This window comes from Physeter macrocephalus, chromosome 6 (assembly GCF_002837175.3).
Source record: "Physeter macrocephalus isolate SW-GA chromosome 6, ASM283717v5, whole genome shotgun sequence".
Lineage (NCBI taxonomy): Eukaryota > Metazoa > Chordata > Mammalia > Artiodactyla > Physeteridae > Physeter > Physeter macrocephalus.
This window is the reverse complement of record NC_041219.1, coordinates 36,555,584-36,583,561: the sequence shown is the minus strand read 5'-3', so window position 1 is coordinate 36,583,561 and position 27,978 is coordinate 36,555,584. Positions and strand designations below refer to the sequence as shown.

The window sequence follows — 27,978 nt, the reverse complement described above, 5'->3', positions numbered from 1 at the left end:
CACAGGCACTAAGAACCATGGGATATTTGCATTTGGTTCACTGCAGAAAACTAGTAACAAATGTTGCACTCTACAAGCTTACAGTGGTGCAATAAAGTATTGTAATGTTTCAGTGCCAACTTACAGAAATTCAATATAGCTCCTGCCCCGTGGAGTTGGGATGCGTCACCCTCCCAATGTGGATGTGTTCACCACCATGTAAGCTCTCTGAATCCCCTACTATTGGGACTCTATGGATGACGATGGGAGTAGAAGGATGTGAGCTCACCTCTTCTTATGAAAACACCAAAATCGCAACTAACTGCTGAACAACCATTGACAGAAAAACACTGGAACCTACCAAAAAAGATATCCTACGTCCAAAGACAAAGAAGAAGCCACAGTGAGACGGTAGGAGGGGCACAACTGCGATAAAATCAAATCCCATACCTGCCGGGTGGCTGAACCACAAACTGGAATATAATTATATAGCAGAGGTTCTCTCACAGGAGTGAAAGTTCGGAGCCCCACACCAGGCTCCCCAGCCTGGGGGTCTGGCAATGGGAGGAGGAGCCCCCAGAGAACCTGGCTTTGAAGCCCAGCAGGGTTTGATTGCAGGAATTCCACAGGACTGGGGGAAACAAACTCCATGCTTGGAGGGTGCACACAGGACCCAGGGGAAAAAGCAGTGACCTCATAGGAGCCTGAGCCAGACCTACCTTCTGGTATTGGAGGGTCTCCTGAGGAGGTGGGAGGTGGCTGTGGCTCACTGCGGGGACAAGATACTGGCGGTGGTAGTTCTAGGGAGTATTCATTGGTGGGAGCCCTCTTGGAGGCCGCCATTTTCTCAACCGAGACGTGGCACCACCCAACATCCTGTAAGCTCCCGTGCTGGGACGCCTCTGGCCTGACACCCAGAGGGTGGGAATACAGCCCCACCCATCAGCAGACAGCCTGCTTAAAGCCTTCCTGAGTGCACAGCTGCCTGATAAACACACCCCCTGACATGGCCTCAGGCCACCAGTGGGACAAGACCCAGCTCCACCCACCAGTAGGCAGGAACCAGTCCCTCCCACCAGGGAGCCTGCACAGCCTCACCCACCAGGGGCAGACAGCAGAAGCAAGAAGAACTACAACCCTGCAGCCTGCGGAATGGAAACAGCAATCACACAAAGTAAGACAAAATGAGATGGCAGAGGAATATGTCCCAGGCGAAGGAACAAGATAAAACCCCAGAAGAACAATTAAGTGAAGTGGAGAGAGGCAACCTACCCGAAAAAGAGTTCAGAATAATAATAGTAAAGATGATCCAAGATCTCAGAAAAAGAACGGAGGCACGGATTGAGAAGATACAAGAAATGTTTAACAAGGACCTAGAAGAACTAAAGAACAAACAGAGATGAACAATACAATAACTGCAATGAAATATACACTAGGAGGAATCAATAGCAGAATAACTGAGGTAGAAGAATGGATAAGTGGGCTGGAAGACAGAATGGTGGAAATCACTGCTGTGGAACAAAATAAAGAAAAATGAAAAGAAATGAGGACAGTCTAAGAGACCTCTGGGACAACATTAAATGCACCCACATTTGCATTATGAGGTCCCAGAAGGAGAAGAGAGAGAGAAAGGGCCTGAGAAAATATTGGAAGAGATAATAGCTGAAAAATTCCCTAACATGGGAAAGGAAACAGTCACCCAAGTAGCCACCCAAGTCCAGGAAGCACAGAAGGTCCCAGGCAGGAGAAACCCAAAGAGAAACACACCAGGACACATAGTAATCAAACTGACAAAAAGACAAAGAAAAAATATTAAAAGCAACAAGGGAAAAGCAACAAATAACATACAAGGAAATTCCCATAAGGTTATCAGCTGATTTCTCAGCAGAAACTCTTCAGGCCGGAAGGGTGTGGCACGATATATTTAAAGTGATGAAAGGGAAGCACCTACAACCAGGAATACTCTACCTAGCGAGGATCTCATTCAGATTCGATGGAGAAATCAAAAGCTTTACAGACAGGCAAAAGCTAAGAGTATTCAGCACCACCAGACCAGCTTTGCAACAAATGCTAAAGGAACTTCTCTAAATGGAAAAGAAAAGGCCACAACTAGAAACAAGAAAATTATGAATGGAAAAGCTCATCAGTAAAGGCGAAGAACATACAGTAAAGGTAGGAAATCATCTGCATACAAATATGATTATCAAAACCAGCAATTATGAGAAGAGGAGAGTACAAATGCAGGATACGGGAAATGCATTTAAATTAAAAGATCAGCAACTTAAAACAATCTTGTTTATATATAGACTGCTATATCAAAACCTCATGGTAACCACAAACCAAAAATCTACAATAGATACACACACACACACACACACACACACACACACACACAAAGGGATTTTTTGGAGGCTTCCTTACATGGGTATGATTGATTATTAGCTCTGTTTCTAGCCCCTCTCTCCTCTTTTAAGGGAGAAGGGCGGGGCTGAGAATTCCAACCTTCTAATAATCATGGTTTGGTCTTTCTGGTGACCAGCCCCCATCCAGGAGCCATCCAGGAGCCCACCCAGAAGCTCCTCATCAGAATAGAAGATGCCCCTAGTGTTCTTATCACTTAGGAAATTCCAAGGGTTTATGAGCTCTGGGGCAGAGACCAGTAAACATTTTCTCTTATCTCCCTCCTAGCTTCTCAGTCCAGACCTGGTAATAAATTACAGGCAGGGCGGTATCTTTCACATTCAGTGTGAATGGGGTGCCCTGCCATGGGGTTAACGTCAGTGGAGGCTCCGTCTAAGCTCAAGCATCACTAACTCTAGAAACAAGTGGTCCTTTCCTGGAAGACCAGAGCAGAATATGCTCCCCTAGATATAAAAGACCTCATCAAAGAAAACGTAGCTCCTAAAGCAAGCAGGAGCTCTGACAACAGGCAAAAGAATCCTGGACAACAGTGTAAATGTTGAAGCAGTTTTATGTCTTAACTTTGCGCCTGCTACCTCATCAGTGTCTGTGGCAGAATTTGGCCCAAGATTTCTTCTCCTTGTGACCTCTCACCTGCTCACGAGGTAGGGGTTGGGCAACCCCTAGTTCTCTCCTGCCTCTAACTGTTGGACGCCTCTGCCGTCCACCCAAGAGAGCTCAGAATGCTGCACGACTACATGGCTTCACCCAGCTCACAACACTTGATTTTAGGCTTGTTGCCAGGAGACGCGTTCTAGTAGTAAGATTTCTTGGTGCAGAGCTTTCCACTGAGATTTGCTGAAAGACATCGTTCCCCTGCACCCCAGCTGAACCTGTTCCTAGCTAAAAACACACACTCACCATGAAGGGGTCGTAGGAAGGTTCTGGCGTTGCTGAGGCTGTGTTCTCGTACAGGGGGTTCGAGATATTCTCGGGCTGCTGCTTGCTGAGAGCTGCCACGTCGATATCCTCTTCCGACTGCTCGGAAAGACAAGCACAGGACTGAGCACCACCGGGTCCCCGAGGCAGGAGTGTCTCATCAAAGTTGCCTGCATCGGCAGGCGGACGCACAACCACTGCGCCACCAGGGAAGCCCATGCACCAGTCTTAAATGTTCAGGTCAATGGCGGGTAAAGCAAGCCACCCCCCGCCCACCTCCGGGAGCTTTTCCTTTTCCTTTATTGAGATCTGACTTACATATAATATCATGCACCAGTCTTTTTTTTTTTTTTTATTTTTTTTTATTTGGCGGGTAAAGCAAGCCACCCCCCGCCCACCTCCGGGAGCTTTTCCTTTTCCTTTTATTGAGATCTGACTTACATATAATATCATGCACCAGTCTTTTTTTTTTTTTTTTGTGGTATGCGGGCCTCCCTTTGTTGTGGCCTCTCCCGTTGCGGAGCACAGGCTCCGGACGCGCAGGCTCAGCGGCCATGGCTCACGGGCCCAGCCGCTCCGCGGCATGTGGGATCTTCCCGGACCGGGGCGCGAACCCGGTTCCCCTGCATCGGCAGGCGGACGCGCAACCACTGCGCCACCAGGGAAGCCCATGCACCAGTCTTAAATGTTCAGTTCAATGTCTTCTTAATACGTGCCCCCAGGTATGACCACCACCCAAATCAGCATATAGGGCATCTCCATACCCCCCAGGAGGTGCCTTCATGCCCCTCGCCCGCCAATATCCGGTCCCACCCAGGGTAACTGCTATTCTGACTCCTGTCACCTGGAGTGGTTTTGCCTGTCCTTGAACTTAATATAAAAGGAATCGTACAGCACCTGCACTTTTGCTAGATGTGATGTTTTATAAATCATGTATATGGTGCTGATGAATACGCAGGTTATCTGCCAGAAGGAAGTGACCTACTGCTTGGGGGCTGCTGGTAAACCTGGTCCCCAGTGTCTCCCCAGGGTCACCCCACAATCAGCCAAGACCCGCTGACCTGGATGTGGGCTCAGCAGTTCAAAGAGGGCCAGTGTGTTTCCCTGGCTGTGGCATGAGGCCTCTGGCTGTGTAGGTCCCTACCCTGTCCCCACCCTCAGAGTCAGCCTTGAAGCTCAGAAGGTGAGTGGCCTCCTGGGCCCCTGGTGAATTTGCCTCCAAGCCAGACCCCTGGCACGAAGGGCCATTGGCAGCCCATCACCCTCCTCCGTATCCTGTCTCGGCCAGGAAGAGGGCCTTGGAGCTGCTACTGCTGCTCTCTGAGGGGCAGAGGCCCCACCCAGGAGACGGGGAGTGTGTGCCAGGCACCCAGCCAGGGCCCGGGTTTCAGAGAGGACCCCCATGCCCGTGTTCCCATTTTTCTCCGTCTTACCTCAAAATGCTGAAAGCCAATTGTTCTCCGGTTTAACCGAAAGTAAGAATATGCAGCCAAAGCGATGGCTCCAATGACCAGGATGATGGCAAAGAACATCCCCGTTCCCAAGCCAGCGTGGCGTGAAGTCTGAACACAGAAAGGGGAGCGGTTGGTACTCAAAACTGGTGACTTCCCCAAAGAGGTGTGCTTTCTGGAGCCTACCCCATCCTGGCTGGCCTGAGGCATCTTGGTACCAGTTGGGATAAAAATAATGATAAAATTGTTAACATGTGTCTAGCCCTTACTATTTCCAGGGTCTGTTCTAAGCCCCCTTACACAAAATAATCCATTTAAATGTATAATAACACAAAGAGATAAGAACAATTTTTATTGTCTCCACTTTCATATGGGGGAATGGAGACACAGAGCGGGTAAGCACTTGCCCAATATCACACAGCCTGTGAGTGTCAGAGGTGGGCTTTGGAAGCCAGCCTGGCTTTGGAACTTATGTGCTTAACTACTATGCTATGGAACTTCCCAGCAGCCAGCTGTGCTCGCCCCTCCCTCATACTTTTAGAACAAAGTTAGAATACTAACAAACATCACCACCACCAACCAACCACAGCCGACCAACTCTTATATAGCATGTACTATATGCCAGGGACTGTCTTCATTATTTCATATTAACTCGCCCTCCCAAGAACCCAGGGAGGAAGGCATTATGACCTCGATTTTGCAGATAAGAAAAATGGGGCTCAGTGATGTTCTGGGGCTTGCCTGAGGTCACAGGGTTATGAAGTGGAGATGCTCAGGATTTTCACTCCCTTTCCAGTGGTTTCTCCATTGGCCCATCCTGCCCTTTTCATTCAACAGATATTGATGGTGACAGGTGTTATGTTGCTAATGCACTGGAGTTGGGGTGGGATGCAACGGGGCCCGGCATCCCCGAGGCCAGCTGCCGTGGATGGGGGAGGCACCTCCAGTACCCGGAGGAGGGGTGGACAGGGCTTCCAGGAGTAGTTTGCTTCTTGGGGAGTGGACATTGGGGCTCCCCCTGACCCCTCACCACGAACCCTGGATACTCACCCCTGGGGTGGGAGGTGCTTTTAAAGGCCTGGAAATGACATGAATAATCCCATTGGAGGCAAAGATGTCCCACTGCAGAATGGCTCTTCCATCAACGAACCTGGTCTCCTAGGGGAGATGAGAAGAGGCTGGTGGAGATCTCCAACCACCTGACTCTTACTCTCCACGTGGGCAGCCCTTTCATGGAAGAAAGTCGTCCAGTTTCCCTGAGGTCCTGGCGCCTGGGCTTCAGGCCAGTCCTCACCGACAGGTAGCACGGGACTTGCGCTCACCCTCTGGACAGCCCCAAACACATTAGTAGCTCTTGTGCCAATAAGCTGATCTAAGAGCTGCAGAGACCCCAGGAGGTCATTCTGTCCAGCCCACTGGTTTAACAGATGAGAGTTCAGAAGGCAAATGGTATGTCCAAGATCACCCAGGTCGTAGGTGGCAAACCCCATGCCTCTGGATTCCAGATCCACTGCTGTGAACATCACAGCACACCGTTAGAAAGGGATTTTAAGTGATCTAATTCCTTGCTAATCAAAGTGTGCCCCACGGGCTTGTGGCATGGGCAGTCACCTGAGAATGCCTTAGAAGTGCAGAACCTGAGGCCCCACAACCCACCCACTGAATTACAACAGCATTTTAAAAAACCTGTAGGTGATTAAAATGCATACTAAAGTTTGAGAAGCACTGGTCTAAACTACTGATCTTCGGTAATAAAGATCATTTATTAGGTAAAAATTTAAAATAATTCATTTAGCCCTTGCTACATGTCAGACACTATTATCACACGTTGAAAGACTTGAATCACTGAATCTCCATAAAAGCCTATGATCTGACAAAACTGCAGTGAGGTGTCACCTCCCACCAGTCAGAATGGCCGTCAGACACTATTATCACACGTTGAAAGACTTGAATCACTGAATCTCCATAAAAGCCTATGATCTGACAAAACTGCAGTGAGGTGTCACCTCACACCAGTCAGAATGGCCGTCATCAAAAAGTCTACAAATAGGGCTTCCCTGGTGGTGCAGTGGTTGAGAGTCCCCCTCCCGCAGGAGCCCTCCTACAGTGCTGGTGGGAATGTAAATTGGTACAGCCACTATGGAGAACATTATGGAGGTTCCTTAAAAAACTAAGAATAGAGTTACCATAGGATCCAGCAATCCCACTCCTGGGCATATATCTGGAGAAAACCATAATTCGAAAAGATACATGCACCCCAATGTTCATAGCAGCGCTATTTACAATAGCCAAGACATGGAAGCAACCTAAATTTCCATTGACAGATGAATGGATAAAGAAGATGTGGTACATATAAACAAGAGAATATTACTCAGCCATAAAAAATGAAATAGTGCCATTTGCAGCAACATGGATGGACCTAGAGATTATCACACTAAGTCAGGCAGAAAGACAAATTTTATCATATGTATCACTTATATGTGGAGTCTAAAAAAATGATACAAATGAATTTATTTACAAAACAGAAACAGACTCAGACATAGAAAACAAACTTACGGTTAACACGGGAAAGGTAGGGAGGAGGGATATATTAGGAGTATAGGATTTAACAGATATACTCTACTATATATAAAATAGATAATTAACAAGGAAGGACCTACTATATAGCACAGGGAACTATAGTCAATATTTTGTAATAACCTATATGGGAAAAGAATCTGAATATATATATATAATTGAATATATATATAACTGAATCATTTTGCTGTACTCCTAAAACTAACACAACACTGTAAATCAATTATACTTCGATTAAAAAAAATTTTTTTTAAAGCCCATGATTTGAACATCATGGTTGTCATGGTCACATTACCACCACCGCTATCACTACTTCTAATATCACTACCACCACTATCATCGCCACCATCATCCATCATCATCATCAAAATAATCATCACCACCATCATCATCAACATCAACACACCACCATCATTAACAACATCATTTATTTACAAAACAGAAACAGACTCAGACATAGAAAACAAACTTACGGTTAACACGGGAAAGGTAGGGAGGAGGGATATATTAGGAGTATAGGATTTAACAGATATACTCTACTATATATAAAATAGATAATTAACAAGGAAGGACCTACTATATAGCACAGGGAACTATAGTCAATATTTTGTAATAACCTATATGGGAAAAGAATCTGAATATATATATATAATTGAATATATATATAACTGAATCATTTTGCTGTACTCCTAAAACTAACACAACACTGTAAATCAATTATACTTCGATTAAAAAAAATTTTTTTTAAAGCCCATGATTTGAACATCATGGTTGTCATGGTCACATTACCACCACCGCTATCACTACTTCTAATATCACTACCACCACTATCATCGCCACCATCATCCATCATCATCATCAAAATAATCATCACCACCATCATCATCAACATCAACACACCACCATCATTAACAACATCACCATTATCAAAATAATATCACTATTATTACCATCATGATCATCGTTACCAACATCATTAACACCATCACCATTATCAAAATATCACTATTACCACCACCATCATCATCATCATCAACATAATTAACACATCACCAACATCCCTATTTTGCGGATGAGGAAATGGGGACACCAAGAAGTTAGATAACTTGTCTAAGTTCCTAGAGCTGGTGGGTGGCAGAACTGATTTTCATACTAGGGTCATTTGACTTGAAGGCTCCCCTGTTAACACCCAGGACAGGCTGGCAATCTGACAGAAATTAGGGCAGAGAATCAGACTGCTTTTTAAAATGGTTTCATTTATATAGCTCCTCATTACCAGCTTCTGGGGCTGGCGGTCACCAATGGCTTATTTCCCAAAGGGTAGGGGCCGCCTGACAGTCAGTGTGGTGTGTTCTGGTGTGCAGCTAGTACCGCTAACTGCAGCTTTGGAGTCTCCTTTCACGTGATAAGAGTTGCCATCTGTTAAGCGCCTACTCTCTGCTAGGGGCTTGGCATATCTTATCTCCACTTCTCCCTATAAGCCCAGAAGACTTTTCATACCAGTTGATGCTGGTCCTGGCTGGAGGTGATGAGCAGCTGGCGTCCCAGCCTAGTGTGCAGGATGGTACCGTTGACAAGGTCATTGTAAAAAAAGATGCTGACGTTGGCGAGATGGTGCTCGATGTCCTGCCCAGACAGAGTCTGAGAGGAAAGAAGAGACACAAGAATGGTCTTTAAAGGCCAAGCAATATTTTCTCCTTTTAATGACAAGGATGACCCAGGGAAAAAAATCACTTCGCAAAGCCTTGGTTTTTCTGCCTCCACTTTGAAGGTCATTTTTATGGTCTAAGCAGAGCTTCCCAGTGGTGTCCTGGGAGGAATGGGTCTTGAGTGGGTAACAAGTGAGCAGAGGTATTGCTTCTCTCAGCCCTCGGTGGGGTTTGGGCTGTCAGAGCCTGTGGGTGGGCTGAGTAAACACTGCCAGTTCCTCTGTGTGCCATGACATGAAAAAGGTTGATGTAGTAGATCAGTTGCATCCATGGCCCTGGTTCTTCACCCCTCCCTGTATCCTTGCCCTTTACCACATAATCTGAGGGCCTCCCACTCTGACTTTGGGCTCAGCCACATGACCTGTTGGGCCACTGGCATATTAGCAAATGTAACCAGATAGGGGCTTAGAAAGCACTGGCAGGACTGAGCTTGTTCTCACCACATGCCCGGGCTAGCCTGCTGGAGGATGAGAGCCCTGTGGAGCAGAGCCCCAGACAAGCCAGCCTAGATAACCTGACGGCCATCCCAGCTTAGACACATGAGCATGCCTGGCCTAGCCCGGAAGAACTGCCAGCTGATCTACAGATGTTTGAGCTAGATAAATGTGTAGCCACTGCATTTTGGGATCGTTTGTAGCACTGCAATATTATGGTGATAGATAACTGATACTGTCTAGAAGCGCTAGTCTAAAGCACAGGCATCAGGAACCCAACTCACCTCATTTTCCCCCAGCCCACTGTTCTGTGGCACAAAGAGGGTGCTTCGGATCGACAGGTCAGTCAGGTGTTTCAGAAATGCCCGGCCTCTGGCTGAGCTGTTGGAATAGGCCAGCACCTCCTGGGGAGAGGAAGGAGGTGGTCAGATGGGTCAGCCTGGTGTGCAGGGACTGGGGTGGCTGGAGAGGGTAGCATCACCCCTCTGGGAATATTCCTGATGGTCTTGCCAACTCAGGCTGCCACTTGTCTGCTCTTCTTTCTGACTGCACCTCAAGAAAATTTTAGGAGGATTTTTTTCTTTCCTCAATAAACCCAATGGTCCCAAGTCATAGCCAGATCACAGGCCATTCTCAACACGACAGCCTGTGTAGTCTTTGAAACGTTAAGTGAAATCTTGAGTCTCCTTTTGTCAAAACCCTGCAAGGGCCCCCACTTCACCCAGAGGAAAAGCCAAAGTCCTTACAATGGCCCGTGAGGCCCAAACCATCTGGACTCTTGCTCCTCTGACCCCGTGCCCGGCTGTCCTCTCGCTCTCTGTTCCAGCCACTGGCCTCCTTGATGTTCCTCAAGCGTGCCCAGCACTCTCCTGCCTTTCATCCTTTGCCTGGTTGTTCCTTCTGCCTGGAATATTCTTCCTCCAAATCTGCATGGTTAACTTCCTCTCTTCTGTTCACACTTTACTCACATGTCACCTTCTCACTAAGGCCTTTCCTTATCACTCTATGCAAAATGGGAACCCTGTGGTTCCCCTTCCCCTCCCCACCTCCCCACCTCCCCATAGCCTAGATCATCTTCTAGCTTTCAATACTATTTACTTATTTATTCTGTTTATTGTTTGTCTATTTTGTTCACTGATATATCTGAAGCACTTCGTAAGTACTCAATAAATACTCACTGAACAAATTTTAAGAAGTCACACTACCCAGTTCAGCTTTGTCATTGTGCAGAGAGCACTACTGACACCCAGAGAAGATAATTTGCTGAAGGGCACATAGCCAGTGAGTTTTGTTCTACACTGTCTTTTCTCTGAGATGCTGTCACAAGCCAAGCTCCCATGCAGCACAAATATTGGTTTGGGTGTTTACCTTTAGAGTATTTACAGTAACCCTGATATTTTAGATGAGTTAGGTGGATACCTTTGGTCTGTGGAAAAAGGCTCGCCATTGTGGGGTCCTTGGTCTAGCTTCTGCCCTGCTCCTACAAGCCCTATACTTATGCTCAGTCCCCTCTCCTTGGCTGTGTCCTTGACCTTGCTAAGCCTCAGTTTCTTTATCTGCAAAATGGGAATAACAGCAGAAGTGACTTCATAAGGTTGCATAAGGATTTATTCCTTCTAGCAAGTATTTATTGAGCACCTACTATATGCCAGCCACAAGGCAGAGAAAATCCTTTCCCTTATGGAGCTTACGTTCTATGAACCAAGTGAAAAGTGCCCTGAAAGGGCTCAGTACAATGCCCCGTGCGAAGGAAGTGCTCAAGAAATTTTAGCTATTGTTATTAAAATTATTAGCTCAGTTCTTTCAACACCAATTCCTTCTCTAACAGGGGCTTTCTCTTCATTGGACGTGACTTGTAGAATATTAAAGTGACTTTTAAGTGCAGTGCAGGAATTCCCTGGTGGTCCAGTGGTTAGGACTCTGCGCTTTCACTGCCAAGGGTGTGGGTTCGATCCCTGGTTGGGGAAGTAAGATCCCACAAGACGCATGGTGCAGCCGAAAGGAAAAGAAAAAAAAAGTGCAGTGCAAAATGCAAGTTGACCCCATGTTGAGAATTTGGCTCACTGGGTGAGCACCAGGCAGGCTTAGCTAACTGTGCCCCACCCTGTCCACAAAGATAAAAGAGCATCTTACTCCTCCAGGGCCCACCCTGAAGCTGCTGTACTTGCAAACAGAGATAGGAATACCAGCTAATACCAGTATAGCATTTTGCATCTGCTGGCCACAGGGCTAAGCACTTTACAAATATTAAGTCGTCTATTTATCACAGTGTCCCTATGAGATTGGTGCTATCATCATCTCCATTTTACAAATGAGCAAACTGAGGCTCAGAAGGGAAAGTATCTCATTTAAGGTGATGCACCAAGTAAGTGGCAAACTTAAGCTTCAACCTCAGGCAGTGCGGCTCAGTGTCCATGCCCTTTCAAGATTTTTTTTTTTTTGGCTGCGCCGCACGGCATGTGGGATCTTAGTTCCCTGACTAGGGATTGAACCCGCGGCCCCTGCATTGGAAGCGTGGGGTCTTAACCACTGGACCGCCAGGAAGTCCCTTTTTTTTTTTTTTTTTTTGTCAGTGTCCATGCTCTTAACCATGACCGTAAGCCTCTGTCTTCTTTGAAGGACTCACCTCTCTAATACCTGCTTTGAGGCAACCCCTCCACCCCGAGGCGAAAGCAAACAGACATGGCACATACCGTCAGGAAGTTTGTGAGCGAGGGGAAGGACATCAGGACCTGCAACAGATTTCCACTGCACGAGAAGCCATCTCCCACGTAGCCTACCTTGCAGGTGCAGTTCACATCTGGAAGGCAGGAGCACACGGGGTCCCGCCCCAGTGAGGCAGGGGCCTGGTCTGCCCCATCTCACCCTGGGAGGTCGGCTGGCCAGGCTGAGGATTGCTCAGCAGCTGCATGGCCTGGAATCTAAAGTGGGGTGTGGGCCGTTACCTTTCATCCGGTAGCAGAAGACATCCCACATTTCACTCTTGTTGTTTCTTGTTCCGTAGTCCACTATCCCAATGATACCAGAGCCACAGTTCTGGGAGGAGTAGGATGTGGGGTAGGCTACTCGCCCACTGTCCAGCCAGCCTGCTGAACAGAGGTGGTACTTGGCCTGTAGGGACACAGATGTGGCCATGGGTCAGCTGTGATTTCATATGTGTTGTGGAGTTCTTTGGGTAACGTCCGACTCCCCCATCAGACTGAAAACTCCATGGAGTTAGGAATTATGGCTCATTTTGCTTATTGTACCCCTGTGCCTGGAATATAGTAGGTGTTCATTAAATTTTTGTTGATTGAGCCATTGGATGGATGAAAGTGGTGCCTTCTCTTTCCCGTAGGTGCCCGGGTCCTTCACACTCATTTTTCTTCCCTCTGCTCTCGAGAAAGGATTTGCAATCGGCTATTTTTCCCGGGGTGCAAATTCTTCTGCTGATGGGTTGATAGAACTGTAACTGATCATCAGTCGTCATTCTCACCATCCTTACCATCCCCATCACTGTAACACTTACTGAGAGCTTATTCTGGGCCAGGTTCTGCTGCAAGGGCTTTTCATGTGTCAACACCTTTAACACTTATATCAACCTTTTGAGATAGAAACTTAAAAAAAAAATCTCTATCTTGAGAAAATAGAGGCAAAAAGGGTTAAGTAACTTGCTCAAAGTCACCCAGCCAGCAAGTAGCGGAGTTGAGATTCACACCCGTGCAGTCTACTCCAGAGCTCTTAATCTTAAAAACTGAGTTCCTACTGTGTGCCAGTCTCTGTGCCATATTACCTTTAGTCCTTATACAAACATGCCAGGTGGGACAGAGGTTTCAATGGCTTGATCAAGGCCATACAACAAGCAAGCAGGAGAACAAGAAATTCTGACCCTCCAAGATGCTGGGTCCTGGCATCAAAGGCTTTGCTCCTTGGTAAAGAAACGTCAGGTCTGAAGATCTGGTAGTGATGGAGGTTGGAGGGCAGTAACATCATCCTGATGGACAGTGATCCCCTCTACTCCCAGTGGGCAAAATCACTAGCAGGTCACTCAAAGTCGCTGACCTTTCCAAATTGGCTTCTGGTTTTAGAGGCCAAGAGAGTAGCCCTGACCAGAGCTCCATTTCCTCCCTGGCTGTGGCTGAGAGCTGGAGCACTTCCCATGTACTCCCTTCACAGCCCCTCCAGACACAGAGAGCCCCGGCTATTCCAGAAAACTCAGCTGCTTTGTGGGTTCAGGGAGATCCTAGGCTTGTGGTTAACTGATCTCTTTCTGGTTTCCATCTATGAGGTACACACTCCCAGTCTGTGCCTCTGCCTTGGTGGTTGAATCTCATGATCGAGAGCAGACTCTTGGAGTCAGGGGTACATCGAATGCTGGATCTGCCACTTCTTGGCTGGGTGACATTGGGCACATTACCTTTCAGAGCCTCAGTTGCCCTATCTGTAAAAAGATTGGAATACCTACCTCCAGGGATGTTGTAAGAATGGACAGTAATGTCAGTGAAGCACCCCACACTGTGCCTGACACACGGTAGACTCCCAGTGGACATGGCGAATCATTACTGCTCCAGGAGCTCCCTGAACTCCCCGCTCCAGGAAGGCAACAGCCTGAGTCTCCCCTGTGTCAAGAGGAAGCTGCATCTCCTCCCCTGAAGACTCTGCCTGCACAGTGCCCGCCAACTGGGCCCCACCTTCTGGGCGTAGGCGAGCTGGTTGTAGGTTGCCATGGTTGCAGCTTCCTTGGTACAGGCCTCTCTGGCTTTGTCAAAGGTCAGCTTGTACTGGCCCAGCGGGGAGCGTAGATGGAACACTCCAACGGTGGTATCTAGAAGGGGGAGGAGAGGAATCGTCCAGGCCAGGCCCCTGGCTGGCAGTGCTTTCATCAGAGATGTTCAAAGTGGAAGGCTGACCGTATCCCAGGGTTTCTTGGGATGCCACTCCCCTTTGAGACGTCATTTAAAATACTTATTTCTTTTCTAACTATGGAAGTAGCACGTGTCTGGTAGAAATCTGGGCCGTTCGGAAAAGAAAAGAGATAAACAAAAATCACCTATAGCCCTGCTCTCTGGAAATAATCATTACTCCATGGCTAACATTTTGATGTACTTTCGTACGAATTTTTATTTTTTAACTTTTAATTTTGATGTAATTTCACCCTTCCAGTCTTTTTCCCTGTTCATTTATGTGTCATATATATCACAAGTGTGGCAGTATGCTGCATATCTAGGTTTTTTTTTTTTTTTTTTGGTGGTACGCGGGCCTCCCTCTGCCGTGGCCTCTCCCGTTGCGGAGCACAGGCTCCGGACGCGCAGGCCCAGCGGCCATGGCCCACGGGCCCAGCCGCTCCGTGGCATGTGGGATCCCCCCTGCATCGGCAGGCGGACGCCAGGCGCCGGACGCGCAGGCCCAGCGGCCATGGCCCACGCGCCCAGCCGCTCCGTGGCATGTGGGATCCCCCCTGCATCGGCAGGCGGACGCGCAACCACTGCGCCACCAGGGAAGCCCTGCATATCTAGTTTTTAGAAATCTTTCTTATAACGCGAAATCACGATTATTTCCTAATATTATAAATTTTCTCTGGCAACATAATTTCCTCTTGACACTTTCAGTTGAACACTTTTTGTGAACTTCACAGCCATGAAAAAAAAATACATTAAAATGAGTTTCTGCCAAGGACCCCATGTGTTTTCTGATTGCCACTATGCCTTTACAAAAGTTTTCTAGCCATTTTCCCCCTAAGACACTAGAAGATTTTAATCCTTTTTAAATAGTTGGTATCTTTTTTTAACCACTTAATGCAGAGACCAATGCATGTGACTTCAAGAACCAAGTCACATTTTTATATTGTCAAGTTCTTTATCAAATGCCACTAAAAGGGTACTTTCTACGCCCAAAAGAGCTAAGTTTAAGATTTCTTTCTTTCTTTCTTTCTTTTTTTTGGCTGCACGGCTTGCGGGATCTTAGTTCCCTGACCAGGGATGGAACCTGTGCCCCCTGCAGTGGAAGTGCGGGGTCCTAACCACTGGACCACCAGGGAATTCCCAAGATTTTCTTCTTTGACCAGAGCCAATAGTATATTCATCCACAGGCCATATAATCTTGTCAGCCACACCTGAAATATAAACACTTACCAATATAACAGCTTGGGGAAGGACGGAAAGGTGTTTAGCCTTGTCTCCTTCCCAAGTCAACATGATTCTTTTTAAAAAAATTAATTAATTAATTAATTTTTGGCTGCGTTGGGTCTTTGTTGCTGCGCACAGGCTTTCTCTAGTTGTGGCGAGCAGAGGCTGCTCTTCGCTGCAGTGCGCAGGCTTCCCTTGTTGCGGAACATGGGCTCTAGACATGCGGGCTTCAGTAGTTGCAGCACGGGGGCTCAGTAGTTGTGGTGCGTGGGCTCAGTAGTTGCAGCACACGGGCTCTAGGGTGCGCGGGCTTCAGTAGTTGTGACACATGGGTTCAGTAGTTGCAGCGTGCAGGCTTTAGGGTGCGTGGGCTTCAGTAGTTGTGGTGCACGGGCTCAGTAGTTGTGGCTCGCGGGCTCTAGAGCACAGACTCAGTAGTTGGGGCACATGGGCTCAGTTGCTCCACGGCATGTGTGATCTTCCCGGACCAGGGATTGAGCCCATGTCCCCTGCACTGGCAGGCGGATTCTTAACCACTGCGCCACCAGGGAAGTCCCCACAATTCTTAATAGTGCCCTTGAGTGGATATAACAGTATATTTGATCATCCTTTATTGTTAGGTATTTGTTATTTCTAATTTTTTGTGATGGTAGGTAATGCTGGGATGGTATGTTTCCCGTTATTCAATTCTTAGATTATTTCAATAGGATGTGTCCCTTGAAATGGCGCTACCAACTCTCGGCATGAATTATCATGAGGCTCTCTGCACACATTGCCAAATTGGTTGCCCCAGAGGCTGTGTGAGTTTGCCCTCCTCGGAACTGTGTGAGAGTAGGCACTTCCTCCTGAGTGCGGGACGCCTCTGTAGCCTGCCCACCGGGCAGCCGAGGCATTATCCCAGTGCCGTCTTGTCTTCTTAAGGGTAACCACTCAGCTACAACAGAAGGTGGGTCCAATGTGACGCTCAGTCACTTAATGTCACTACCGTCACTGTCTCAGTATTCATAAAAAAGTAGAAGAGAAAAGCCCCCTGGAGAAGATGGGTGATGTTCCACGAACTGAATAGATTCAGTGAGTTGTGGGAACAGGCAGGACTGGCTGAATGAATCGTGCCCTAAAGAGAAAAGCCAAGCACCTCTCGACTCCACACTCCTCCTGGCAAATGACTCATGAATCAACATCCCTGGTCCCAACTGCTCATTCTTGACCCCATCCTAAATAACAACCGCCTACAGAATCTCCCTGCTTTGAAGTCCCACCGTCACCTTGAAACAGAACTTGGAAGATCCATCGTCACCTTGCACATAGAATGTCCCCAGCAAAGCTTTCAAATTTCTTGGGCCCCCTACTCCCAGACTGCTTTACCACCATCACTGGGTTGGTCTCTCGAGATGGAAACCTTACACTATGGTCGGCCCTTTCCTTTTCCTCACTCTCCATGTCCATGGTGTGCCCTTTTCTCCCTCATCTCACTCCTCTTCCCAGCAGAGACCCTGTTACCTTGGGGTCATAGCCTCGATGTTATGCTGTCCCTCCCGCCATTGCCTCGTCCTTCCCAGCTGACCCCTGATAACTGTCTGCTGTCCATGAGTCCTCCCAGCAGAAATGTCTTGCCAGCTTTTCTGTGCATAGCTCAACTCAAGCATCTCTCAAGCCTCTACTGTAGCCCCAGGCCTCTATTCAGCTCCCTGGGATTCCCTCTCTCATCCCACCCAGAGATCCTTCCCTTCTCTATTCTTTTTTTAAAAAAAATTTATTGCGGTAAAATATACATAACATAAAATTTGCCCTTTTGACCATTTTAAGTGTACAATTCAGTGGCATTAAGTACATTTACATGTGCAACCATCACCACTATCCATTTCTAGAATGTTTCCATCGTCCCAAACAGAAACTTTGTACCCATTAAAGAATGATTTCCTCTCCCCACCCTTCAGTAACCTCTATTCTTCCTTCTGTCTCTCTGAATTTGCCTATTATAGGTACCTTCTACCTGTGGAATAGTACAATATTTGTCCTTTTGTGTCTGGCTTATTTCATGTAGCATGTTTTCAAGGTTCATTCACGCGGTAGCATGTACAGAATTTCACTGCTTTTGTAGGGTGAGTAATTTCCCACTGTATACTGTATTTTATCTATCCGTTCATATGTTGAATATTTCAGTCGTTTCTGCCTTTTGGCTGTTGTGAATAATGCTGCTGTGAACATGGGTGTACAAATATCTGCTTGAGTCCCTGCTTCCAATTTTTCTCTAACCAGCTTGCTCTCTCCCTTCAGTTGCACCACCAGCATGAGATAAATTGCTATCTTCTGTCTTACCACCTTTCTTCCCCCAGTCTTATTAATTAAAAAATGTCCTCAACTCCACTGGGAATCTCCTTGCAAGAAGAGACAGTGTCATATATTTGTCATATCTCCTAGGTATTTCTCCTGCTTATATTTCCTCCATTTCATCCCCCAAATGGACTTGAGGTGTCTTAGGACTTGATGCGTGATAGGGACTGAATGTCTGTGTCCCCCACAAATTTGTATGTTGAAATCCGAACCTTCGATGTGCCTCCACTGGGTCCTGGGCAATGCATGGGCTGTTTGGTCCCAGTTTTTGTTTTTTTTTTTTTAATATTTTTTTTTCCTGACGTGGACCATTTTTGAAGTCTTTACTGAATTTGTTATAATATTTCTTCTGCTTTATGTTTTGGTTTTTTGGCCTTGAGGCATGTGGGATCCTAGCTCCCCTACCAGGGATCGAACCCACACCCCTGCACTGGAAGGCGAAGTCCCAACCACTGGACCACTAGGGAAGTCCCTGACCCCAGTTTTTAATACTTTTTCCTTTTGCTCTTGCAGAGGTCCCTTCCCCATGCCTGAAGACCAGGTGCTTTGGGCCACACTGACCTTGGAAATGGAGGTCAGCACAGTTGGCGTCGGCATGGCACTGCCCATTGTCCTGCAGGCAGCGGTCGATGGGCAGCTGCTCCAGTTCACAGTCCAGCCCGTCTCCCACGTAATGACGTTTACATTCACACTTGTGCTTGCCCTGTGGGGGGAGAGTGGGAAAGATGAAAAAGGCCCTTCTCTGGGCCCCCAGAACCCCATGTGCTCCGCGGGCCACCATCCAGCACAGCAGATGCTCAGAAGAGTAAGAAACATGCCTGTCCTGTCCGGTGGGAACTGAGTTACTGCTCCGTCTTGCTTTTGCACAGGCTCAGGATGGAATGTCCGCCTTTACATCTCAGCTCAGATGTCGCCTCCCTGACTCCCGGTCCCTTTTTATCACACTGGCCTGATTTTTGTTCCTCCTGACTCTTGGCCCCCTCTGAAGGTACCTTGTACATTCATTTCTGTACTGAAGAGGCCCCCTCCCCCTACTCGTGTATAAGCTTTTGATCGCTACATCCTTGGCAGCTACAGCAGCACAAAGTAGGTGCTTGATGACCATTTGTTGAATCAATGAATGATCTAATTTAATGTCCACAACAATCCTGTGAGGTTCGCAGTATTATGAGGCCCACTTTGTGAATGAGGACACTGAGGCTCAGGGAGGTTAAGCGGCCAGCCCCAGACCACACAGCATGTCAGGCCAGGAACAAAGACTCAAAGGCTGCCTGACTCTGAGTTCATGTTTATAACTATAATATAATCGACATCATCTCCCACCATCTTTCCTTCCCACCAGAGAAATGGGGCAACAGGGCACTGATTCCTTCTAGAAAGACCTGAGTGAGTGCCCAAACTGCACTTTTCCTGCCACCTCTTACCAACTTTTTTGGTTTTAATTAACTTTTTATTTTGAATAATTTTAGATTTAGAGAAAAGTTGCAGAGAGAGAGTCTCCTTATATTCTCCACTCAGTTTCTCCTAACGTTAACATCTTACAAAACCATAGTTCATTGTCAAAACTAAAAAATTAGTGTTGGTGTATTATGGTTAACTAAACAATAGACTTTATGTGGACTTCACCAGTTATTCCAGTAAGGTCCTTTTTCTGCATAGGGTACCACTTCGTATTTAGCCCGCCGACTTAACAAGAAATAAACTCACGTGGGAAGAAGGCTTAGGAAGAGGCCAACGGTAACCTGAGTGGAGAAGCAAGGCTGAGCGAGGCACAAGGGCTCCCCAAGCCCAATTTCCCCGGGGAGGCGAGACTCACCGGGCCGGTCATCTGGCAGGTGGCATGCTCATGACACCCGCCATTGAGGCCGTCCGCACAGGGGTCTATCTCCGTGCAGCTGTGGCCATCCCCCTGGTAGCCCTTCTGACAGCTGCAGGAGACCTTCGTGCCCTTCTGGGAGCACTTGGCGACCTTTGCACACCCCCCGTTGTTCTGTTTGCAGAAATCCACAACTGCAAGAGCAGAGGACAAGGGCTCAATGAACCACGCTCTGTGTAACACGGGCTTCAGACTGAGGTGTGGGTCACCCCAGGACCAGTGGCGCTGGGCGAGACAATGGGCCCCAACATTTCAGTGCCTTCTCTCCCTGTGCCCGGTGGCCTCTGTGCTGCATTTGCCAACACTAGTGTCCTGTGGCGAACACCCTCATAGACCAGGCCTGGTGACATCTGTCTACCTCTGCCCTTTTTTTTATCACATACTTTACTTTGGTAGTAGTTCTCTAATGAGTTTGGGTTTTTAGCGTTAGGACATAGTTGCGTGTGTGTGTGTGTGTGTGTGTGTGTGTGTGTGTGTGTGTGTGTGTGTGTGTGTGTGTGTGTAGAGTGAGTGCACTACTGAGCACCTTGTGACGTAGACATTGTTACCCCCATTCTACAGATCAACAAATGGAAACTCAGAGCTTAACTGACCTGACAAAGGCAAACCAGCTACAACATGGAGGGGCTGGGATTTAAACCCAGGTTGGTTTGACTCCAAAGCCTGCGCTTTCCCCACTGTTTTGTGTGCCCCCTAACCTTTGTTTTCTTAATCCCCCAAATTTCAACCTAATAGCAGATTAGCTCCAGCCTCAGGAGTAGCTGGAAAGTGCTCTGACTTCTCTCGTCTGACTTTTTGGCTAGAGTGCTGGCAGCCACCTGAGACCCTGAGAGCATATGAACATGAGGACAAAAGGCCTCAGCCTAAGGCCGGCGGAGCAGAAAGACAGAACCTGGGTCTTTGCTGCCACTGCTGATGCTGAGCTACTTCTAGACTGCCTCGTAGCAGATCTCAAAACAACAGGTATAGCAAGACCTCAGTTCTGTAAAGAAAGTATATATCTCTATAAGAATATCTACTCATGAGAACAGTTAGAAAGTATACGTGCCCAGGACTAGTAGCTTTCCCCCAGTACCTATTGTCTTCTTTTTCTATAGTAGTAGATTTTCAGCTGGGCTTCATGGTTGTCCAACTGAAGACTACATTTCCCAGGCTCCCTTGTCCTAGGTGTGACAGATGATGAGCTTCCAGCCAATGGGATGGAAGCAGACAGGATTTTTAGCAGCTTCTAGGTGTGTCCTTAAAGGGAGGAGGTTTGCCTCCTTCCTCTCCCTCTCTATCCTGCTGCCTGGGATGTGCTTTGGTAGTGAGCATCTCGGGCCAGGCAAGTGAACGATGACAGAGCAACAAGATAGAAGGAGTCTGGGCCCCCGGACGACCTTTCAGAGTGAAACCCTATGTTAGCCCTGGATGCCTCCATGCGAATTGCTATAAGAGGTAAAAATAAACATTTAAACATCTGCCTTGTTTGTGCCACTGTTCATTTGGGTCTCTGTGTGGCTGAACCTATACTGTAACTACAAGAGACAGAGACGTTTCAGTGTTCAAAGTGGTTCTCACCGAGTGGTGAGAGCATGCATAGGTTTCACTGTTGTTTTTTAAATACTGTAGTATAGTTTCTGAATTTTTTGAAGTAAGACTGGATTATCTGTAAAGTCACAAAAATAGCATAAAACAAAGTGCACCACAGTTGGCAAAGCAGTTTCAAAGTCATGACCTGGGAAGTGGGCAGGTCAGGCACGAGCAAACCCGTCGAGGAAACTGAGTCGCAGAGAGGGTGGGTTTCGCCGAAGCAGCCCGAGCAGGAGGCAGGAGGGCCGGGACGGAGCCCAGCCACCCTGACCAAGAGCCGCTCTGCTATTCCACGCATGCACGGATGGGACCTACCTGTACACGTTATTCCGTCCCCTTCATAATTCAGGTTACACTCACACGTGTTGTTCTCCTTACAGGTGGCCCGAGCAGAACACGGAGGCATGCACACGAGGGGCGAAACTGCAGAGAAAGAGGTCACCGTCCATCCCGCACCAGGATGTGAACGGTTGGGACCCGCCTAAGGCATCCTCCTGAGACCCCATCTGGCCTGCCACTGTGTTTCAAAAGTGGCCCCTTATGGCGGACAGATGGGGTGATTTGCTCAGGTCCCTCCCAGCCTGGAGATTCTGAGATTCTGGAATCACTCCTTTGTATTGTTAAGACATTATTTCTGAAATGTTATCCGGATTAAAATGCAAATATGTTACCGTTAGGGGCAACCAATGAACACTTTATACCTCAAAGTCCGCTAGCAAGGGTGAATTTAGCAGATTAGCTCTTTGGCCCTAAGGGCGTGGGGTTCCAGAGGAGATGGTTAAATTGGAGGAGAAATTCCAAGGCCTTCTGTGGGCACTGCAGCGCTTGGGAGAAGTCTGGGGCTTTGGTGACTGGAAGGGGCTGCAGTATCAAGAGGCAGCATGAAACCACGGGATGATTAGCAGAGGAGGAGGGGGCGGGAGGAGGGGGGAGAGAAGAAGGGGAGGAACTGAAGCTAAGGGGACTGCTGGGGTTCTGGAGCTTCAGGTTGCTGACGCCCATAGGAAGAGCTTGGTCTTGCCCTTCTGCCCCCAGGGAGGATGAAGTGACAGTGCTTTACACTGGAGAATTCATCCTTTGACCGGAACATGAGGCTTGGGCTTCGAGGGAGGCCTCAGAAAACTGACAGCTCAGTAAGGATCAAGGTCATGACAAGGATGACAATGACGGATGGTGATAATGGCAGCTACTGTTTCTGAGCACCCCACATGCACGGGACACTCCAAAACCATGACCCCGACCCTCACAACAATCTTCCCCTGAAAGCCGTGCAACAGCCTCTCTTTTTTTGGGCGAGCGCATCAAGCCTCGGAGAGGGTGGCTTAGCTGAGGCTGTTTGTCTAATGAGCAGCTGAATCAGGGGTCAGATCCTGGACTCCACGGAACAGCACGTTTTCTGTGAAACCCTTCACCTCTGTGTCTGCACACATCTGGGCCTAGACCACGATCCCTAGGGACCCTTCCTGCCCAATCCTGTATTCTTTGCTTGAGGTGGGTCCTTCCATGATGGACAGGACTGCATGCTGGTTTCATGGGTTTGAGTTAAATCTTGTCATCTAGTTTCCTTCAAGTCACCAGATCTCCGGACCCTGGGGCCACACAGCCAAGTCATCTATTCCTCGTGGAAAAGGGAACCCCTGCTTTGTTGGTTTTTTCCGATGTCGCTCAGACCCCCACCCTCAGTCGGCCGCTCTCGGCAGGGCCCGCTGCAGCACAGGGCCGCCGGCAGGTGGCCGCCCCCAGGACAGACCTGTCTGAGTGTCACAGAAGCGGCCCGTCCACCCCGTTTCACAGACGCACTGCCCGGAGCCCGTGATCCCGTCGATGCACTGTCCGTGGTCCGAGCAGCCACAGGCTGTAGAGCAAGTTGGAGTGTGATCAGTCAGCAGAGATCGGGGATTGAAATCCAATCAACCAAGCCCACTGACCACGTGTTGGCTGTGCTGTTGGTATGGAAGGCACCGTGTTTATCCACATTCATTCACTCATTCATTTATACCGTTCATTCAGACTTTCAAAAAATAACCTATTCAGTGGCTATCATGAGGCAGACACTACCAGGCAGCAATGAGGTTACAGCAGAAAACCCAAGACATAAGGTCCCTGTTCTCAGGGAGCTTACAGTCTAGCAGTACCTGGTTATCGAACACATAATTATAAATACAGTGATTGTTGTAAACCCAGAAGTAGAGGGTATCATGGGGTATGTAACTGATCAGTAGGGGGAGGGAACATCATCTGGGCCTCCTAACAGGGAAATGGACTGAACGGTCAAACCTTCAAGAAATATAGCAGGGGCTTCCGTGGTGGCGCAGTGGTTGAGAGTCCGCCTGCCGATGCGGGGGACACGGGTTCGTGCCCCGGTCCGGGAAGATCCCACATGCCGCGGGGCGGCTGGGCCCGTGAGCCATGGCCGCTGAGCCTGCGCGTCCGGAGCCTGCGCTCCGCAACGGGAGAGGCCACAGCAGTGAGAGGCCCGCGTACCGCAAAAAAAAAAAAAAAGAAATATACCAATCCTTTTGCTTCTTACCGCCTCCAGCAGCACCTGCGCATCCGGAGCCTGTGCTCCGCAATGGGAGAGGCCACAACAGTGAGAGGCCCACGTACCGCAAAAAAAAAAAAAAAAAAAAAAGAAATATACCAATCCTTTTGCTTCTTACCGCCTCCAGCAGCAGCACTCTAGCCCGCGGCAGCACCGGCTCTCACCCAGACTGCGGCGCTAGCCTCCCCAAAGCTGGCCCTGCTTCTGCTGGTGCGCTCCCATGGTGCACTCTCCACGGGGCAGCTGGGGCGGTCCTTCCCAATCTGCTCAGGACAACCCCCCCACCCCCCACTCATAATCCTTTACTGGCCGCCATCACACTTAGATTAGACGCTGAAGACCTGTCTCTGGGCAAGAAGCTCCTATGTTATCTGGCCCCTGGCGACCTTCAGATTCCTTCTTCTCCCTTTCTCCCTCTTCTTTGCCCACTCTGCTCAGCCACCTTGGCCGCTTTGCTGTTCCTCGCACGCCGAGCCCACGCCCGCCGCAGGGCCTCTGCACTTGCTTGTCTCTCTTCCAGGAAAGCCATTCCTCTAGCCTGCACTGTCCACTAGAGCAGCCGCTCATCACACGTGGCTATCTAAATGTAAACTAATTAAAATAAACAAAAATCAGTTCCTTAGTCACAGGTTTTGAGTGCTCAACATCCGCATGTGGCTAGCGGCTACCATTCCTCGTGGCGGAGTTACACAGCATTTCCATCATCACTGAAATTTGACCGGACAGAGCTGCTATTGACAGTCCCACTCCCGGCCCCCTCACCTCTGTTAGGTCTCTACTCAAATATTTCATGAGATGTCTTCTGGACCAGTGCCTCCTTTCTTTCTCGATTCCCTTCATCTGCTTCATCTTCTTTATGCCTTTATATCTATTTTTGTTTCTGTCATCTTTGTCTGTTTCCTCCCTTTGAATGTGTACACTCTTTGAAAGCTGGGATTTTGAAAGCTAAGTTCTACAACTTAGAACCATTCCTGGCTTTTGATCAAGTCAGCCTCTTTATGCCTCAGCTTCTTCATCTGCTAAGTGGGGATAATAAGAGTACCCACCTCAGAGGCTTGTTGTGAGGATTAGATGGTACAACATACCTGCCTGGCACATAGTAGGCACTCCACACACATTAGCTATCAACATTAGTAAGGACTCAGCATATATGTGATAGTTGAATGACTGAATGAGTGTTGGTTGGCCACAGCTTGCCTTGGTGGCTGCAGGGGATGTGAGTTTCACTTCTAGAGAGGAGGCCCTTTCAGTGGATGGAAGCTGGGAATATATCCAAGGAGGAAAAAAGCATGTGAGGGCAGGCAGTTGGGAGGTGGGTGGTGTGTGTCGGGGCAGGAGCATACAGCCGAACGACAGGCAAAAGCTCAGGGGAGCGGGTGCCACGTACGCTGACAATCAGGCCCGAATCTCCCTGGCCAGCACAGCTCACACGCTGTCCCGTTGAAGCCGGTGTTGCATTTACACTGTCCCGCGGGTGAGTACTGATCGAGGCAGACACCCCGGTTGTTACATGGGGTATCTGGTCCTCCAGGGCAGGCTGGAAGAGATGAAACAGCAGTGACTCAACAGCCCCCCCAGACCCAGAGCAGCTCAGCGCCTTTGTGAACATGCTGTTAACCCGTCCTCAGCTGTGGGTTCTGTCCTCTGTGGCCCCGGGGACATATCCACATAGTGTCACTGGATGTTTAGAGCAAGCCACTGGCCTGTGGCTTAAATATATCTGATAGGACTGGCAGAGCAATATACTGAACTGTGCACTGTATTTGGGGGTCAGGAGACCTGGATTTGTGTTGATCTGGGCTGAATAATGAACTTGCTCTGAGCTTCGGTTCTCTTAGCTCTAGAGGAGGAGGAGGAGGAGGAGGAGGAGGAGGAGGATAGAGTGCCCACTTGACCTATTCCACGTTGTGGCTCTGAGGATCAAATGAGACACTGTAACCAAGAGCATGTGAAAATATAAAGCACTGAACAAATATAAGGGATGACAGTGACTTTTATGAATGGTCTGTGCTTTAGTGATGGAGAGTGGAGAGGAGGCTGAGCGACTGCATGGACTCCCAGCCCAGAATTTTCTCAACTGGACCATGATGAATGGAGTATGTGTGGTACTTAAAACCATGGCTTCTGGAGACATACTGTGGGACCTTAAGCGTGCTTCTTATCCAATCTGTGCCTTCATTTCGTCATCTGTAAAATGGGGATGACGATGGAACCTCCTTCTTAGGGGTTGCTGCGAGGTTCAGATGTTCCCATATATGGGAAGTAGCACTCAATAAATGTGCTCACTTAAATCAATGCATGGTGGATGGGAAGTTCTATGGCATTTGTTATGCTTTTGCTGCTGCGTTATTGGCTAGAAGTCGTATCTAGACAAAGGGGTTTCAGGAGCCCTTTCCTGAAAGGGTGAGGTGAGGGAGGGAGGGCGATGTTACACATAACGGGAGATTTCAGGAAATAATGGCCCATTCTTATCACATTGGTATAGCAACCTGCCAAGGTAGATGTCTTTAGATGCATTTAAACTAGCATGCTTATCAGTATCATGGACTGGTGTCAAAAATGAAATATGGTGTTTCTAACACCATGGGAAATGTCTTATGCTATAACATCAAGCAGAAAAGCATGACACATGATTTACAATCTACGCACAGTAGAATCTCAACTCTGTAAAAACCAAATATGACAAGAAAAAAAAAAGGAGAAGGAAAGCTGCACAGCTCTTCAGAATAATTGCTTTGGGATCTTTTCTTAGCAGAATCATTAAAAGTGATACACTCCCCTGCTCCCCGTGCGCCCCCCTCCCCAGCTCCCCATACAGTACTTTCAAATGCTCCACAGTGATTGTACAATCATTTCAGAATTGCGAGGCAGTAAGAGGCTCCCTTACCCTGACAGTCTGGCCAGAAGTAGCCCTTGCAGCACTTGGGGAGCTGTATCACCAGGGTGCACTGCTGCTTGCAGCCTTCCAGGTTCCTCCTGAAGGGCAAGTCGTACAGACACTTCCGCTTCTCACCCTAAAGGAAGAGATGGAACCATCCCTCCACCTTCTGCCTCCTTGGGCTCTTGGGCTCTAGTCCGCCCCCAGTGGGGGTTCCCAGGTACTGCCCAAGTAGAAAATGGGACTCAATGGTCATGAGCCCTGTACAGGGAATTCTCTTCTTAGGGGTATAGAGAGACAAATGAATGGGGGAGGGGGCAGAGATGGAGTCCACGGAAAGAAGATTTCTCTCCATCTTAACCCTTAGAGCTGTTTGCAAAAGGTGTGGTTGCCTGAGAAGGGAGTGGGGAAGAGGTGGCTTTCTATCAGGAGAGGGGTCTGTGGCCAGGCCCCAGGATCATCAGTAGAGAGGGTATGGGGTTACAGTTCATTTTGCAGGGGTGTTTCTGTTAGAGGGGTTGCTGGTAGAGTAGAAAGAGCTTGGCTTTGGAGTAAGTACTAAAACTAATACTTAATGAGCACTTGCTATGTGCCAGGCTCTGTACCCACATTTAAAAACTTACTTTTCTTAATAATCACACACAGAACTGTTATTAGCTCCATTATGCAGAGGCAAAAACATATAAAATGACTTGCCAAAGATTACCCACGAGAATTTGACCCCATAACTGTGGGCCCCAAATTCCATTGACTTAACCATTACTCTTACATCGCATGCTGGGCTCTAATCCTAGCTTTGCTCCTTACTAGCTGTGTGGCCTCGGGCTGATTGCTTATCCTCTCTGAGACTCATCTGCTGTAAGTGGAGGTAATATATTTTTCTATGGGTATGATAATGGAGAATAAGGATAATGTCAAAATAAAGGGGCCAGCACAGAGCCGGGGACATGAACAGCAACCAACAAAATACAACTAATATTTTTATAATTATAATTATCTTTGCAACCCCTTCTACGTCTGTAATCCCATGACTCTTCTAGACAGTTCTTAAAAGACGGATAGTGGGGCTTCCCGGGTGGCGCAGTGGTTGCGCGTCCGCCTGCCGATGCAGGGGAACCGGGTTCGCGCCCCGGTCCGGGAGGATCCCACATGCCGCGGAGCGGCTGGGCCCGTGAGCCATGGC

At 48.2% G+C, this 27,978-nt stretch overlaps 2 protein-coding genes across 2 annotated transcripts in view; one reads left to right on the top strand and one right to left on the bottom strand.

The window, feature by feature from the left end:
* Window positions 1-22,075, top strand: part of NT5DC3 (5'-nucleotidase domain containing 3) — a 57,735-nt gene extending 35,660 nt beyond the window's left edge. The window contains exons 13-15 of the transcript XR_003680130.2: window positions 20,365-20,447; window positions 20,607-20,766; window positions 21,756-22,075. The gene's annotated coding sequence lies outside the window, so the exon portion shown is untranslated. The remainder of the gene's footprint in view (window positions 1-20,364; window positions 20,448-20,606; window positions 20,767-21,755) is intronic.
* STAB2 (stabilin 2) overlaps window positions 1-27,978 on the bottom strand; it is a 159,163-nt gene that overhangs the window by 3,684 nt on the left and 127,501 nt on the right. Inside the window, exons 55-68 of the mRNA XM_007109862.4 lie at window positions 26,805-26,931; window positions 25,305-25,454; window positions 23,126-23,230; window positions 21,691-21,798; window positions 19,744-19,937; window positions 18,489-18,630; window positions 14,160-14,293; window positions 12,435-12,600; window positions 12,183-12,289; window positions 9,774-9,893; window positions 8,847-8,987; window positions 5,820-5,927; window positions 4,752-4,880; window positions 3,301-3,417 (exon numbers count right to left, since the gene is read on the bottom strand). Coding sequence (XP_007109924.1) covers window positions 3,301-3,417; window positions 4,752-4,880; window positions 5,820-5,927; window positions 8,847-8,987; window positions 9,774-9,893; window positions 12,183-12,289; window positions 12,435-12,600; window positions 14,160-14,293; window positions 18,489-18,630; window positions 19,744-19,937; window positions 21,691-21,798; window positions 23,126-23,230; window positions 25,305-25,454; window positions 26,805-26,931 — 1,848 coding nt within the window. The remainder of the gene's footprint in view (window positions 1-3,300; window positions 3,418-4,751; window positions 4,881-5,819; window positions 5,928-8,846; window positions 8,988-9,773; window positions 9,894-12,182; window positions 12,290-12,434; window positions 12,601-14,159; window positions 14,294-18,488; window positions 18,631-19,743; window positions 19,938-21,690; window positions 21,799-23,125; window positions 23,231-25,304; window positions 25,455-26,804; window positions 26,932-27,978) is intronic.